The following is a 17,581-nucleotide window of genomic DNA, read 5'->3' on the forward strand; positions in this document are numbered from 1 at the left end:
GAAAAGCGGCTGATTTTCCGGAAAAACTGGCCTATGTAGACACAGCCCTGCAGTCCTTCCTCAGGCAGGTCTCCCAGTGCAGCTGCCAGGCCTTTCCCTGGCTCAGCACCTCAGGATTTCACAGCTGCACCCGCCCCTCGCCCAGCAGGGCACCCCCTGCCTCTGCACTGAGTGTCCCTCTGGCTTGGGGCTCATTGACCTTAACCAGCCCCAGGGGAGCCAGTGGGGGGCCCTGGACAGAATCAGGCCAGAGACACAACATGAACGGCGCTGGCAAAGGTCAGTCATGTTTGCACTTGGATCCCAGTCCCCAGAATGCTCAGCCTGCCGCTTTATGCACCTAATCTGCATGGAAATGGGCGCGCCCCTTCTGTCTGTCCAGGGGTTTGCACAAAGGGTCTCAACATCTGGCCCCAGCTGTGCTCTTGCTCATCGTTCAAATGCTGCAGAGCTTGAGAATGGGCCTGACACGGGGTCCGGATGCGGGAGATGTGCACCCAGGGTTGCCAGATGGTGTCCCAAAAAATACCGGACACGCAAAAGGAACACAGGATAATAACTCCCCCCCTCCCAATTCTGGCTGGGAGGCGGGGCCACAATCAGCGCTGGGAGCCTGGCGGGGGCGGGGGTGTGGCTCCTCCACCCCCGCCAGGCTTCTGCACAATCACAGGCTCCTAGCGCGGATCGTGGCCCCGCCTTCGAGCCGCACCCCTGCCCCCACCAGGGTCCGTCCGGTGCGCAGGCGGGAAAGTCAGAGTCTAATGTCACACTCACAAATGATCCATACAAGAGTAAGAGAAACAGAACCAGCAGGTCAGGACATGAAGATCCCTGGGTGACATGAAATAATTCGCTCAAACCACCTTCGAGTTCTGTATATTCATGTCCATGAGTCCATTTCAGAAAGCGGGGGGGCGGGGGGGGGGGCGGGGCTCCATCACACCCCCCTTTTCTCCTCACTTGTTTCTCTTTGTTCTGCAGCTACAGACGTCTGCCAGCTCCCTAAGGTGACCGGCCCATGCAAGGCAAAATTACCCTGCTACTTCTACAACCCCGTCACCAAGAGCTGTGAGAGGTTCATTTATGGCGGCTGCGGGGGCAACGGGAACAGGTTTGCCACTGAAGCGGAATGTCTGCGGGCGTGTGGACAGCCTGGTGAGAGACTGAGGGAAACTCAGCGAGTGGGGTCCCCATCTGCCCTGGTAACAGAGGCCTTCCTGCCACCGAGCCTGACCTCCATGATAACGGTGGACTGGCTGCATCCCAGCAGTGCTAGAGCACCCACCGCGGCCCACGGCCCATGGCCCAGGGGCTGCACAGGCACAGGGCAGGAGACAGCCCTGCCCCGAGGACTCTGCCCCTGGTCAGAGGAGGGGCAGGGGGCTGAGGAGGAGCCGGCGAGCGGGGTCCACGGTGCAGCTCGTGCTGGAGCTGAAACGAAGGGGAAGGTCCCTGAGTCCTGGCAGCTACGTCCCAGCCCCTTTGGGAGCCCCTGGCTGGGGAGCTAATGACAAGAACTGCCCGGCTGGACACGTCTGCAGCCCTGCCCGCTGGCTGCCGCAGGGACTCACCCTTGTCTCTGGCACAGCGGGGGCGGGGCTCACGGGCAGGCGTGTCCCAGACTCAGACACTGGGGAATGGCTCACACAGCTGCCCTGGCACCTGGGCATTTCCCCTCTAGCCCTGGAGCCCAGTTTGCCTCGGCCCAGGGACCCTGCTCTCCATGGAGGTGAAGCAGCAGCCGCCTTCCGGCTTCATGACGAGCCAGGTGTGCAGACGCCCTTGGCGTGATGCCGCGTGGAGTGTGTGGGGTCGCTGAGACACACGCAGGGGCCCGTCACCCAGCAGCCCCCAACCGGGATCCCCTCAAGTCGCTGGGCTGGTTTCATTCTGGGTCCTTCTGATCAATGGTGAGGGATGGGATTGTCCCAGAAGGGACAGTCCATCCCCAGCCCCCCCACGTCCTCCCCTGTCTCCAGCCCCACTCCAGCCTCCTGCCCATTCCCTGGCTCTTTCCAGGAGGGTATCAGAGCTGCACAAACTCTGCAGCAGCATGAGGGGTCTTGCTGCCTCGGCTCTGAGATTTCAGCATTGCCAGGCGCTAAGTGACCTCAGTGCATGTTACATTTCTCATGGCTTCAGGCCACTCTTACGTGAAGAGCTAGGGTACGTCTAGACTACACGCCTCTGGAGACAGAGGCATGTAGATTAGACTACCCGGCATAGGAAAATGAAGCGGCGATTTAAATAATCGCCGCTTCATTTAAATTTACATGGCTGCCACGCTGAGCTGATCAGCTGTTTGTCGGCTCAGCGCGGTAGTCTGGACGCGCGGGGGTCGACGTCAAAGGCATTTGTCGACCACCCAGGTATGCCTCCTGGGATGAGGCGTACCTGGGGGGTCGACAAATGCCTTTGACGTCGACCCCCGCGCGTCCAGACTACCGCGCTGAGCCGACAAACAGCTGATCAGCTCAGCACGGCAGCCATGTAAATTTAAATGAAGCGGCGATTATTTAAATCGCCGCTTCATTTTCCTATGCCGGGTAGTCTACTCCACATGCCTGTCGCCAGAGGCGCGTCGTCTAGCCGTACCCTAGATACAATAGTTACACAGAATTTGTCTTAGTCATTTTTGCAGTCAGGTTCCATTTCTGATCATTTTCAGTGCCCTGACTAATGCTCTCAGTTTTTCGTGGAAAACTGCACGTGCATGTGCCTGCCCTGTTCTGAGACTCTGGCCTAGCTCTTCAGAGTGGGCTTTCATCCCCAGCTCCCATGCGTTAAGGACAAGGCCTTTACCTCATCTCCCGCTTACAGCCAGCCTGCAGCCTGCTGCCCTGTTCAGTTGGAACGGGAAGGCTGAGATGCTTTGTCAATTTCCCTTCTTTCATCCTAACCTGCCTGTCTCCTTCTGCAATGGCAGCGATCTGCAAGCTCCCCGTGGAACCCGGCCCATGTTTTACCTACGTCCCCAACTACTTCTACAACTCAGTCACCAAGAGGTGTGAGGAGTTTATTTATGGCGGCTGCCAGGGCAACGAGAACCGGTTTCCTAATATGGATGAATGCCTGAAGATCTGTGGAAGCTCAGGTAGGAGAGCAAGAGAAGTCAGCTAGTTGGGTTGTGAGCTGCGGGGGCGAGAGGGACATTAATGCAGTGATGCTGGGGCTGATAGCCATGGTAGTGATTCCTTGGCTGCATCACAGCAGTGCCTATGTAACTACCCATGCCAGCTGGGTGTGGGTCACTGCCCCATCTAGTGGCACGTAGGCCACTTACAGAGCGAGTGAATGTGTTTGCTCTGCTGCCTTAGCTGAGAGCCAGCAGGCTTCTAGCTCACGAAGGTCCCAGGTTCGGTTCCGCCGGTTGGCATTACACCGTAGGCTCTGAGAGAGACCAGGCGCAGACTCACCCAGACAACCTGTGCCCGGGGGTGCTCAGCCTGAATAGACAAGGGGGTGCTGAGGGGTAGTGTGTGAGAGGAGTCCATAGCACTGTTCATGAGGGGTTGGAACTCATAGGAAGGTCCCGAGTCCGGTAGCTGTGTCCAGAGTGCTCTGGAAGCCCTGACTAGGGACATAACAACAATGCCAATTCTGTGGAACAGCCTTCACTTCTTGAGACGGGGTTTCACCGCGGGTCCTGAGGTAGCCCCAGCTCTCGTACACTGGGGACAAGGTCTCCTGTAACCCTTACTCCATGCTGCTGCACCTTGCACCCTCGCCTTCCACAAGATTGGGCCCCGTTCACTTTGAATGAACCCCTTCGCAGCATTCCTACCTTGTCTCTCCTTGTTCTGTAGATATAGATGTCTGCCAGCTCCCACGGGACCCCGGCCCGTGCCAGGCCTTCGTGAGCCGCTACTTCTACAACTCGGCCACCAAGGCGTGTGAGGAGTTCAGGTACGGCGGCTGCCAGGGCAACGAGAACAGATTTGCCACCAAAGAGAAGTGTTTCCAGACATGTGGACGCCCAGGTAACGTGATGGTGGAAACTCACTTTGCTGGGTTGTGAGCTGCCCAGGCCAAAGGCGCTTTAGAGAAAGATGCCAGAGCTACAGGGGTGATATTCAGTAAATCTTTGGGCCATCTCAAGTGTTCCAAAAATGAATATTTTACCAGTATTTTATCAGGGTAAATACAACGATCGGGATAACTACCTCACCTGAGGATCCTGGGAAAGATACCGCAACGGCTCAGGATCCCAATGAATAAAAAATTAAAGGAAGGTAATATAATAAATGCTAATGACAATGCGTTCATGGAAAATAGACCCTGTTAAACTAACTTGATAGCTTTTTTATGAGATTACAAGTTTGACTGGAAAAGATCATAATGTGGATGCAGTCTGTTTGGGCTTCAGCAGCGTGTTTGACATTTTGACTAAAAAGTGAGATAGCTATAAAACAAGCCCAGTGCATTGAGTGAATTAAAGCTGCTCACAGATAGGTCCCAAAACGTAACTGCAAATGGGGAATCATCATTTAACTGGTGTTTTTCTTGTGAGGGTCCACAGGAATCAGTTCTTCTCCCTACACTATTTAACATTGTCACTAATGATCTGAAAAAACCCATAAAAACAGCACTGAGAACATTTGCAGATGACACAGAAATTGGGGAGTGGTAAGTAACGAAGGGGCCAGGTCAGGGATACTGAGAGTTCTGGGTCCTTTGGGAAGCAGGATACAAACAAATAACATGCATTTTAAAAAAGCATGCATAATCTCTGCCCTGTCATTGCCATCCACTCAAAGTCGGGGCCCGCCCAAGTGGGTTTTTCTGGCTACACCACTGGGGTAAACAGGAATCTTGAGTGGGACCAGAGAGGCTCTTTTACCCCTGTGCTCAGCACAGGTCTGGCTGCTGCTGGATTCCTGTGTCCGGTTCTGGTGCCCACAATTCAAGAATAAAGGTGATAAATTGGAGAGGGTGCAGAGAAGAGCCAGGAGAATGATAAAAGGGTTACAAAACCTGCCTGACTGTCTCAGGGGGGTTGTTGTGTTAGTCTGTGACTTTAAAAACAAGTAGTCCTGTGGCACCTTAGGGTCTGTCTACACTAGGCACACTAGTTCGAACTAGGGTGGCTAATGTAGTCATTCGAACTTGCAAATGAAGCCCGGGATTAAAATATCCCAGGCTTTATTTGCATGTTCCCAGGCACCGCCATTTTTAAATGTCCGATAGTTCGGACTCCGTGCCCGCGGCTACACGCGGCACGAACTAGATAGTTCGGATTAGGCTTCCTATTCTGAACTACCGTTACTCCTCGTGGAACGAGGTGTACCGGTAGTTCGGAATAGGAAGCCTAATCCGAACTACCTAGTTCATGCCGCGTGTAGCTGCGGGCACGGAGTCCGCACTATCGGACATTTAAAAATGGTGGCGCCCGGCAATATGCAAATGAAGCCCGGGAAATTCAAATCCCGGGCTTCATTTGCAACTCCAGTTGCCTACATTAACCACCCTAGTTCGAAGCAGGGTGGTAGTGTAGACAGACCCTTAGAGACTAACAAAATATAGAGAATGTATTGGATCAGACCCACTTCATCAGGTGAGTAGGAGTGGAAGATACATGTAACAGCAAAAGTACCCGTCAATTGCAGGACCCATGATAATGAAACTAATTACATGGTCTGGATATGTTTCATTCATAGCTTGTGATGTGAAAATGCAGAAATCAAGGGTAAGGGAAATTGGCTTTGTAATGGGCCAACCAGTTAATATCTTTGTTCAAGCCCAGGGTAACAGTGTCAAATTTGTAGATGACTTCTAGTTCTGCAGTCTCTCTCCATAACTGGGTGATAGACTCAAGGAGCTTGACTTATTTAACCTAAAAACGACAAGGTTAAGGGTTGACTTGATGACAATCTCCAAGTACCAACACAGGGAACAAGCCTTTAATAATGAGCTCTTTAATCTAGCAGAGAAAGGTGTAACATAATCCCATGGCTGGAAGTAGAAGCTAGACACATTCAGCCTGGAGTAAGGTGCATATTTCACTGGAATAAGGTGTTTGCCATTGGAACATGTGACCAAGGGTTGAGGTGGAAGCTCTCTAGTGTGCATTTCACGAGGATACCGGAGCTGTTGGCAAAGGCTTCCCTTGTCCACCGCGGCGCGTCCAGACTGCCCCGCTGTGCTGCCAAACAGCTGATCGGCACAGCGCGGCGGCCATTTTGATGTAAATGAAGCGGCGATTATTTAAATCACCGCTTCATTTTCCTCTGTCTAGTAAACTTATCTGCATGGCTCCGTCGACAGAGCCATGTAGTCGAGACGTACCCCAAGAGTCTATGAATGGCTGTTGGAATGACTGGTTGGCTGCATCGCCCCAAAGCCTGAGGAACCAGCAGAGGCCAGGACCCCATCGTGCCGGGCACTGCACAGGCACAGTGGGCGCAGACCATGCCCCAAGGAGCTCAGAAGCTGCACAGGCAAAGTGTGGCAGGGCCTGCGGAGGAGAAGGGTGAGAGGAGGCCATGGCCCCCTAGGCCAGGCAGGTGCATTCCAGCCTGCTCTGGAAGCCCCTGGCTGGGGAGTTAATGACACTGACAAGCCTGCAGGACACATTCAAGCCTTTCACCCAGGACTGCAGATCTGCTGGCCTGGTGCGGAGGAGTCAAGCTCACTTCTGGCACAGCCAAGACGGGGCTCAAGGGGCAGGAGTTCCAGGCAGCCTCAGACTCTTCAGGGCAGGAGAAATGGCTACAGAGCTCCCATGAGCGCTGGGCATATCCTCACAAACCTCAGGCTAGTGCCCAGGAGCCCAGCTTTGCCTTTAAAACACTGGTCCCCAACGTGGTGCCTGCGGGCACCATGGCGTCCGCCGGGGCATTTACATGTGCCTGCCAAGTGCTCGGGGCCGGCCCCACCCTGGGTGCGCAGCACATGCGCCGGCTCCGGGCGTGCGATGAATGGGGAGCGCTGGCTCCGGGCACACTGCTGGGGGGTGCTGGCCCTAGACGCGCAGCGAATTGACGGCCCTGCCCCCGGATGCACGGCACACGTATGGCCCCACCCCCGGGCGTGCGAGCGGCCCCACCTCTGTGTGCCCGGCACAGGAGTGCCCCGCCCCCGGGCGCCTGGCAGCTCCAAAAGGTTGAGGACCACTGCTTTAAAAGATAAGAATGGCTGGACTGGGGTATGTCTACCCTGCAGAGGTTTTTCTGAAAAAACTCCAGGTACATCCACACTGCAATTGTGTTCTTTTGAAAATCAATCAGAAGAGCAGCGGGGTTTTCTGACATTGGTAAAACGAGGAAGAAGCCTTTTTCTGAAAGCTCTCTCGGAACAAGGCGTGTGTGGACGGGGAAGGGGGAGTCTAGACATAGCCTGGGTCAGCCCAGTGTCCTGTCTCCTAACAGGCCAGTGCCAGGTGCCCCAGAGGGAGTGAACAGAGCAGGGAATCATCCAGTGAGACGTCCCCTGTCGCCCCTTCCCAGCCTCTGACAAACAGGGACTAGACTCATAGGACACTAGAACTGGAAGGGACCTCGAGAGATCATCAAGTCCAGTCCCTGGCCCTCACAGCAGCACCAAGCACCGTCAGATCATCCCTGCAAGGTGTCTGTCCAACCTGCTCTTAAATATCTCCAGGGATGGAGACTCCACAACCCCCATACGCAACTTATTCCAGTGTTTCACCACCCTCACAATTGGGAGGTTTTCCCCAATGCCTGACCCAAACCTCCCTTACTTCAATTTAAGCCCATTGCTTCTTGTCCTGTCCCCAGTAGATAAGGAGAACAATTTATCGCCCTCCTCTTTATAACAACCTTTTGCACACTTGAGGACTGTTATGATGTTCCCGCTCAGTTTTTTCATTTTCAGACTAAAACTCAATTTTTTTCAGTCTTTCCTTGTAGGTCATGTTTTCTAGGCCTTTAATCAGGTTTTGTTGCTCTCCTCTGGACTTTCTCCGACTTATTCACATCTTCCCCACACTGTGGTGCTCAGAGCTGGACGCAGTGTTCTGGCAGAGGCCTTATCATTGCTGAGTAGAGCAGAAGAATTACTTCTTGGCTGTGTCTACACTGGCATGAATTTCCGGAACTGCTTAAAACGGAATACTATTCCGTTTTCAGTTTTTCTGAAAAAGGAGCATCTACATTGGCAGGCTGCTTTTCCGGAAAAGCCCTTTTTCCAGAAAAGCATCTGTGGCCAATGTAGACGTGCTTTTCCGGAAAAGAGCCCCGGTCGCCATTTTCGCGATAGGGGCTTTTTTCCGGAAAAGACTACTGGACTGTCTACACTGGCCCTTTTCCAGAACAGTGTTCCGGAATAAGGGCTTATGCCCGAGCGGGAGCAGAATAGTTTTTCCGGAATAGCAGCTGATTTTGTACAGTAGAGTGTCGTTGCTTTTCTGGAAATTCAAGGGCCAGTGTAGACAGCTCGCAGCTTATTCCGGAAAAGTGGGTGATTTTCCGGAATAAGTGGCTCAGTGTAGACACAGCCCTTGTGCTTTGCTTCCCACACTCCTGCTGTGCAAGTCAGAACGCTGTTCGCTTTTTTGCAACAGTGTTCCACTGTAATAATCCCTAGATCCCTTTCTGCGGTGCTGTTTCCCAGGCACTCCGTTCCTGTTCCGTGTGTGCACTTGAGCGTTTCTTCCTAAGTGGAGCACTTTGCATTTGTCCTTGTTGAATTTTATCCTGTTGCTTTCAGATCATTTCTCCAGTTTGTCAAGAGCATTTTGAATTTTAAGCCTGTGTTTCAAAGTGCTTGCAACCCCTCCCAGCTTGCTATTGTCAGCAAATTTTATGAGTACCCTTTATGCCATTATCAAATTATTTATGAAGATATCAAACAGAACCGGATCCAGGAGAGATTTCTGCAGGACCCCATTTAATATGCCTTTCCATTTTGACTGTGAACCATGGTAAACCATACTTAGAGAGCAGTTATCAAACATGCTGTGCACTACCTTATAATAGGGTGGCCTGGAGGTGTATTTCTCTAGTTTGCTTATGAGAAGGTAACGCGTATATGGTCATATCAAAAAGCCTTACAAAAGTCAAAATGCATCATAAGAACATAAGGACATAAGAACGGCCGTACTGGGTCAGACCAAAGGTCCATCTAGCCCAGTATCCTGTCTGCCGACAGTGGCCAGCACCAGGTGCCCCAGCGGGGGTGGACCGAAGACAATGATCAAGCGATTTGTCTCCTGCCATCCCTCTCCATCCTCTGACAAATAGAGGCCAGGGACACCATTTTATCCCCTGGCTAATAGCCTTTTATGGACCTAACCTCCATGAAATTATCTAGCTTCTCTTTAAACTCTATTAGGGTATGTCTACACTACCCCCCTAGTTCGAACTAGGGTGGTTACTGTAGTCATACGAACTTGCAAATGAAGCCCGGGATTTGAATTTCCCGGGCTTCATTTGCATGTTGCCGGGCGCCGCCATTTTTAAATGTCCGCTAGTTCGGACTCCGTGGTAAGTTCTCCAAGGTAATTGCTAATGGCTCATACATCTCGAGCCAGTTCCTTAAATATTCTAGGCTGTGTTTCATCAGGGCCTGCCAAGATGAATATATCTAACTTGTCTAATTACTTCTTAACTTGTTCTTCCCCCCATTGCAGCTTCAGGGCCTGCCCCATTGGCACCAATGCTCACTAGATGAGTCACTGCTCACCTTTTTAGTGAAAACTGAAAGAAAGGCATTTAATGCTTCAGCCTCTGCTGTGTCTTCTGTTATTGTTTTTCTCTCTTACATGAGTAATGGGCCTCAGGCGACCTCTTACTTCTAATGTATTTGTAAAATGTTTCCTTGATATCCTTGATGTCCTTAGCTAGTTTAATCTCATTTTGTGCCGGGAGCCTTTCTAGTTTTGTCCCTATGTGCTTGTGGTGGTGTTTTTTATATTCATCCTTCATCATTTGACCCAGTTTCCACTCTTTGTATGGCTCCTTTTTGAGTTTCCGGTTATGAACGGTCTGGTTCAGGCAGGGTGGTCTTGTACTATACTTCCTGTCATTCCTGTGCACTAAGATAGTTTGCACTTGTGCTCTTAATTAAAAAAGCCACCTGCCATGAACTCTTTCCTCCTTAGACTTGCATCCCATACGATGGTATCTATCAATTCTCTGAGTTTGCTGAAGTGTGAATTCTGAAACTCCATTGTCTTTATTCTGTTTTTTTCTCCCACCAGTCTAATTCATGCACCTACTTCACCTGAAAAATTGCACATGCCTTTTGCTTGCCCATTTGTCTGCCTGATGTTTCTGAAATCCTGGCACTAAACACTCTTCAGCTCATCATGTCAATGGTAAATGGTCTGGTAGCACTGTATAGACTCACAAAACATGTAGCTGGGATCAGAGCTGTCGTGGGCACAGCCCAAATGGTGTCATTCTTGAGCATGGGTTTTAAAGGGTGTTGACACTACAAGCGCGCGCATGCGCACAGTTTTCATGTGCTAGGGGCAGGGTTTCCTTTAGCCCCATTGCCCTCTCTAGATGCTGCACCTCGCACCCCGCCTACAGCCCAAGAGCCTGCGAGTTCAGAACGAGGACGTTGAGATTCTTTGCAGAAGACCCCGCTTTTCCCCAAACCCATCTGTCTTTCTTTTGTAGTTAACGAGATCTGCAAGCTCCCTGTGGACGCTGGCTCGTGTTTTTCCTACATGACCCGCTACTTCTACAACTCAGTCACCGACAGCTGTGAGGAGTTCATTTATGGGGGCTGTGAGGGCAATCAGAACCGGTTTTCCACTAAAAATGAATGTCTCAAGACCTGTGGAAGATCAGGTAAGAGAGCGAGAGAAACTCAGCGGCTTGGCCTGGGAGCTGTCCAGGCAACGGAAACATTAGGGCTAAGCTCCTGGGGTTAGAGGAGCTGATCTCCATTCTGCGTTGTTGTGGCGCAGTGGGGGGCTGTCTGCTCTGTGACCCGGGGTCCCCCTGTGCTGTGAGGGGAGATTCTCATGTGGATTAACCCAGACACGCAGGCTCAGCCTCCCAGGGAGAGACAAAGGGAGGGGGGCGGAGAGCAGCACCTGGCTGGGGGCAGGGCTGGGAGAGAGTTTTAGTTTCTGGCTGGTATCATGGAGGAAGCAGCCTAAGCAAGGGGCTGGGATTTAGGGGCCCAGGCTCCCCCATCTCAAGGGGGCTGAGGCATCCCAGGCCTGCCCTGTAACCAGATGACATCTGTGCTGTGCTGTATCCTGGAGAAGCAATAAACTCCCTCTGTTCTACTGGCTGGTGGAGTCTGTTTGTGCCACTACGGGGGTGCAGGAGTCGGGGGACCCCGACGCGTCATCACAGTTGTATTATGGCAATGCCTTGAGGACTCTGCCCACCATGCTGAGCCCCGCACAAGGAGTCACAGTCTGTCTAGACTGAGCGTGCGAGAGGAGTCCAAGGGACAGCTCACGGTGGGAACTGCAACTCAGCTGAAGGTCGCGCAGTCTCTATGTTCCAGCCTGGAAACCCGGGACTGGAGAGTCCATGGCAATAACAACCCTGCTGAACACGTCCATCCCCTGGCACCCAGGGCCTCAGGCCTGCTGGCTGGCTCCAAGGGTACATGCTTGTCTCTGGCACAGCCGGGCTGGGGGCTCAGAGGGCAGGGGTGAGGCTCAGACACTCCAGTGCTGGAGAAACGGCTCACACTCTTGCCAGGGATGTTGGGCATTTCTGCACTAATCCCGGGAGAGCCCCCAGGATGTTTCCCTTTGGTTCAGGACTCCTTGTGCTGGCATCCCAGGATACACACTGGAACTGGGGGACTGTAGTGCTCATCTTCAAAAAAGGGGGAAAGGACGATCCAGGGAACTACAGGCCGGTCAGTCTTACCTTGGTTCCTGGAAAATCATGGAAGGGATCCTTAAGGAATCCATATTGAGGCACTAGGATGAGAGGAAAGTGATTAGGAATAGTCAGCATGGATTCACAAAGGGCAAGTCGTGCCTGACCAATCTGATTAGCTTTTATGATGAGGTAACTGGCTCTGTGGACGTGGGAAAGTCAGTGGATGTGATAGACCTTGACTTGAGCAAGGCTTTTGATACGGTCTCCCACAATATTCTTGCCAGCAAGTTAAGGGAATGTGGATTGGATAAATGGACGGTAAGATGGATAGAAAGATGGCTAGAAGGCCGGGCCCAGCGGGTAGTGATCAATGGCTCGATGTCAGGATGGTGGTCGGTTTCTAGCGGAGTGCCCCAAGGTTCGGTTCTAGGACTTGTTTTGTTCAATATCTTTATTAATGATCTGGATGAGGGGATGGATTGCACCCTCAGCAAGTTTGCGGATGACACTAAGCTAGGGAGAGAGGTAGATATGCTTGAGGTTAAGAGATAGGGTCCAAAGTGACTTAGACAAATTGGAGGATTGGGCCACAAGAAATCTGATGAGGTTCAACAAGGACAAGTGTAGAGAGTCCTGCAGTTGGGACGGAAGAATCCCAAGCATAGTTACAAGCTGGGGACCAACCAGTTAAGTAGTAGTTCTGCAGAAAAGGACCTGGGGTTACAGTGGATGAGAAGCTGGAGATGAGTCAACAGTGTGCCCTTGTAGCCAAGAAGGCTAATGGCATATTAGGTTGCATTAAGAGGAGCATTGCCAACAGATCCAGAGATGTCATTATTCCCCTTTATTCGGGTCTGGTGAGGCCACATCTGGAGTACTGTGTCCAGTTCTGGGCCCCCCACTACAAAAAGGATGTGGACGCACTGGAGAGGGTCCAGCGGAGGGCAACCAAAATGATGAGGGGGCTGGAGCATATGACTTATGAGGAGAGGCTGAGGGAGTTGGGTCTGTTTAGTCTGCAGAAGAGAAGAGTGAGGGGGGATTTGAGAGCAGCCTTCAACTTCCTGAAGGTGGTGGGAGAAGTCCAGGTTGGATATTAGGCAAAACTATTTCCCTAGGAGGGTGGGGAAGCGCTGGGCTGGGTTCCCTAGGGAAGTAGTGGAGTCTCCATCCCTAGAGGTGTTTAAGTCTCGGCTTGACAAAGCCCTGGCTGGGTTGATTTAGTTGGGATTGGTCCTGCCTAGAGCAGGGGGCTGGACTTGACCTTCTGAGGTCTCTTCCAGTTCTATGCTTGTATGATTCTATGACTGCTGTGCCTCCTTTCCTGCAGTCTGGCCTGGTGATGGGACCGTGGGACTATGGGACTGCTGGGCCCCCTTAACCCCACAGCCTGGCCTGGTTCTCACAAGGCTTTACTAGCAACAAGCAGCAAACCCCTCCAGGGGCTGGGATCGCTCAGCACAAGAGCATGTGGAGCCCCACGCCCCGCTCGATGGCACGAACCCTCGCACAAATCACACCGAGAAAGGCACCAGCCAAATCCTCCAGTTCCTGGCGCAGCACTCGAACATGAACCCTTTTGTTCTGGTCAGAAGCCTGAGGGGTGTCCATTCATTACCCAGTCTGCCCCTTCCTCACAGGAGATTGGGCACACACACCAGCCTTTGAGAGCTGCGATTTGCCAAACTCTTCAATGGGCTACAGCCCTGACTACGCAGATTTCCTCTGGGCCTAGGACCCGTCTCCGCGGCTCAAGTCTTTGTCCTTCCTGCATTCTTGCTGTTTCCAGCACAGGTGGGGAGGAGAATGGTAAGAGCACGATGCGCCATCCCCTGATTTATATCCTCAATCAACGTGCCTGGAAACCACGAGTCCAGACCCATCCCGGTGGGCTCTGCTGAGTCACAGAGTGGAGCAATCCTCTAATGTGTGCTGCTTGCCCAACACCCAGTCCTCTTCAGCCCTGGCGTGCTGATGAGCCGCTGTTCAACACCCCTGGGAGTGGATCTCCTTCTTTGTGTCACTGGAGAGCTACCGCTGCATGCCTCTCAAATGTGCAACATCGTTCAGGAACGACCATGCAGCAAAATCTCCTCGTTCCATCCACACTCGCGCTGTACGAGCTTTCACAGAACAACGGGCTTCGGCAGTTCGTTCGCTAGTTTACCTGGCACTTGGCATGCAACAGACTGTAATTACATGATGGGCATGTGTGGGGCCCAGAGCGCTGGTCTGAGTACAGAGTGCCACACACCGCTGTCACAGAGCCGACATGCAGCCACCGTCCGGCGTTACTTGTTGCAAGCCAGGTGTGCAGGCGCCCTTAGCATGACGCAGCACGGAGTCACCAAGAGCTGGGGACTCCACTGAGAGCTACTGGGCTGGTTTCATCCCCACCAGTTTGATGCGCAATGAAAAGGCACTGTCAATCTGGGGGACAAGACCCTACTGTGCCTCCCCAGACCAAGCTCCAGCTGCAGCCTCCAGGCCTTTCCCCGGGTCAGGATGTCAGGATTTCAAAGCCGCACCAGTCCTTCAACCTCTGCCCTGAGCTTTCCGTTTGGCTTGGAGCTCACTGACGTGGGTCGGCCTTACATTTTATTCCAGCGAGAGCGGAGAGTTTTGTCGAGAACTGGACAAAATCACTTACAAGAAATACAATCCGAACTGCAGGCAAACCGTCATTTTTGCAGTTGGATCTTGATTCCCAGAATGTTCTGCCTGCCAGTGTAGGCGCCTAGTATGAAAAGCAAACAGCACGTGCATTTTGTTTGCCCCTACGTCTGTCTGACGCATCCACAAACCTGGCCCTCAACCTTCCGCAGCTTATCATTGTGACGATGGCATTGCTGGGACCTGGTAGCACATGGGTGCTGGACACCAGACACACAAAGCTCTTTAGGGACAAGGTCTCTGTTAGACTCAAGGTCTGACTCCAGCTGCTGCATCTTGCACCGCCCATGGAGCCCGGGGCCTTGTTAGTGTTGAATGAGGAAGCTGAGAGCTTTCGCAGAGATCCCCTGTCCCTCCTAACCCACCTCTCTTTATTCTGCAGACATAGACATCTGCAAGCTCCCTATGAAGCCCGGCCCGTGCCAGGCCTTCGTGAGACGCTACTTCTACAACTCGGTCACCAAGAAGTGTGAGAAGTTCAGGTATGGCGGCTGCCAGGGCAACGAGAACAGGTTTGCCAACAAAGAGGAGTGTCTTGAGACCTGCGTACGCCCAGGTAAGAGACTGAGGGAAATGCAGCTAGTTGGGGCGGCAGCTGCCAGACAATAGAGATGTTCATGCAAAGATGCTGGGACCAACCCTGCTGACCATGGCTACAGCCTTTCACCCAGGACGCAGCCGGCCGGTGGGCACAGGGGAGTCACGCTTGTCTCTGGCACTGCCGGGTGGGGCTCAAGGGGCAGGTGTGACTCAGACTCTTCAGGGCTGGAGAAATGGCTACATAGCTGCAATGGGTGCTAGGCATTTCCTCATGAACCCCAGCCAGGAGAGCAGCCAGGAGCCCAGCTTTGCCTTTGGCTCCGGGATCCCATACACAGCAAAACTACCCAGTCCATCCCTGAGACCGAGGGGGTAGGGCCAGCAGGTTGTGTAGTTTTTGGTGGTTCCTAGAATGAATCCAAGCACAACTGTGCCATCCTTAGGGTGGACTAGGGCCACTTCCCTGGTCCCTGCACTTTGGGGTCCCTGTGCTCCAGGGGATGTGGAGTCCAGGGCAGTCTGGAGAGTAGTATGGGCCCTGGTGCAGACAGCAGCAAATGTCTTGACCCCAGCCCACCCCGCTGTGCCCAGCCAGCCCCTGGCATCACTCTGGGGCAGGGGGAAGAAGCCAAAAGGGGTGTTCAGAGGCTCAGGGAAAAGGGGTGGAATGGGGGCAGAGCAGGGTCAGGAATCCTAGAACACTAGAACTGGAAGGGTCCTCGAGAGGTCATCAAGTCCAGTCCCCTGCCTTCACGGCAGGACCCAGTGCCATCTAGACTATCCCTGACAGTGTCTGTCTAACCTGCTCTTAAATATCTCCACTGATGGAGATTCCACAACCTCCCTGGGCAATTTATTCCAGTGTTTGACCACCCTGACAGGCAGGAACTTTTTCCTACTGACCAACCTAAACCTCCCTTGCTGCAGTTTAAGCCCTTTGCTTCTTGTCCTGTCATCAGAGGCCAAGGAGAACAATTATCCCCTCCTCCCTGTGACACCCTTATAGACACTTGAAATCCACTCTCATGTCTCTCGGTCTTTTCTTTTCTAAACTAAACAAGCCCAGTTCCTTCAATCTTCTCTCATGGGTCATACTTTCTAGACCTTTCATCATTTTTGTTGCTCTTTTCTGGACCGTATCCAATTTCTCCACATCTTTCTTGAAATGCAGTGCCCAGAACTGGACACAAGACTCCAACTGAGGCCTAATAGTAGAGTGGAAGAATGACTTCTCATGTCTTGCTCACAATCCTCCTGTTTAATGCATCCAAGAATGGGGTTTACTTTTTTTGCAACAGTGTTACACTGCTGACTCATATTTAGCTTGTGGTCCACTGTGACTCCTAGATCCCTTTCTGCTGTACTCCTTCCCAGACAGTCACTTCCCATCCTGTGTGTGAAATCGACTGTTCCTTCCTAAGTGGAGCACTTTGCATTTGTCCTTATTAAACTTCCTCCGGTTTACCTCAGAGACCATTTCTCCAGTTTGTCCAGATAATTTTGAATTTTGACCCATCCTCCAAAACAGTTGCAACCCCTCCCAGCTTGGTATCATCTGCAAACTTAATAAGCATCCTCTCTATGCCAATATCTGAATCATTGAAGAAGACATTGAACGGAACCTGTCCCCAAAACAGACCCCTGTGGAACCCCATTTGTTCTGCCTTTCCAGCAGGATTGTGAACCGTTAATAACTACTCTCTGAGAACGGTTATCCAGCCAGTTATGCACCCACCTTATAGTAGCCCCATCTAGGTTGTATTTGCCTAGGTTATTGATAAGAAGATCATGCGACACCATATCCAATGCCTTATTAAAGTCTAGGTATACCACATCCACCACTTCCCCCTTAGCCACAAGGCTTGGTATCCTATCAATGAAAGTGATCAGGTTGGTTTGACATGATTTGTTCTTTACAAAGCCATGCTGGCTGTGACCTGTCACCTTATTGTCTTCCAGATGTTTGCAAATGAATTCCTTAATTACCTGCTCCATTCTCTTCCCTGGCACAGAAGAGGCCGGCCTGGAGCAGGGCAGGGCAGGGCAGGGTTTCTCTGTGCTGCCTGCGCCAAGCCCTCCCCCCCCCCCCCGACTTGCTAAGCAGCCCTGGGCCCCGCATCCACCTGAAGCACAGAGCTCTCTAAAGTGCAGGGTGTGGGACCATTGCCCCAGTCTGTCTTCTGCACCGGACAGCTTGGGAAATATCAGCTCAAGCATTGGTGGGACCAGGCCCATTGGCCCATTGATCCTGACCATTGGCGGGACAAAGGCGTGAAAGCTGGCAACACCGTAAAACAGGGTCCTCCCAAATGCATCCCCTGTTTGATCCGCAATGATCCGCAATGCAGAGTGACCCTGGCTCAGGATGTCCAGACCATCCCTCAGGCAGCGTGAGGCTTGTCAGGCTTGTTTAAGAGCCAGACAAAATAATTAAACTCGAATTATGTGAAAACAGCAGAAAAGCGAAAGTCGGTTTTGTAGACAATTCCCCGTCCCGAGAATGTTCAGCTTGTGAATTTGGGCATTCAGTTTGCTTGGGAATTGCTCGTGCATTTTGTCTGCCCGTTTGGCTGCCTAATGTTCACAAAACGCTGGCCCTAACTGTGCTT

General features: G+C 52.3%; 2 protein-coding genes across 3 annotated transcripts in view; one reads left to right on the forward strand and one right to left on the reverse strand.

Moving 5' to 3' along the window:
• Positions 1-17,581, reverse strand: part of LOC112546280 (uncharacterized) — a 150,885-nt gene that overhangs the window by 63,622 nt on the left and 69,682 nt on the right. The window lies entirely within an intron of this gene.
• LOC102448987 (papilin-like) overlaps positions 1-17,581 on the forward strand; it is a 60,059-nt gene that overhangs the window by 39,424 nt on the left and 3,054 nt on the right. Inside the window, exons 11-15 of the mRNA XM_075901107.1 lie at positions 982-1,155; positions 2,927-3,094; positions 3,807-3,980; positions 10,584-10,757; positions 14,815-14,988. Coding sequence (XP_075757222.1) covers positions 982-1,155; positions 2,927-3,094; positions 3,807-3,980; positions 10,584-10,757; positions 14,815-14,988 — 864 coding nt within the window. The remainder of the gene's footprint in view (positions 1-981; positions 1,156-2,926; positions 3,095-3,806; positions 3,981-10,583; positions 10,758-14,814; positions 14,989-17,581) is intronic.

This window comes from Pelodiscus sinensis, chromosome 18, assembly GCF_049634645.1.
Source record: "Pelodiscus sinensis isolate JC-2024 chromosome 18, ASM4963464v1, whole genome shotgun sequence".
NCBI lineage: Eukaryota > Metazoa > Chordata > Testudines > Trionychidae > Pelodiscus > Pelodiscus sinensis.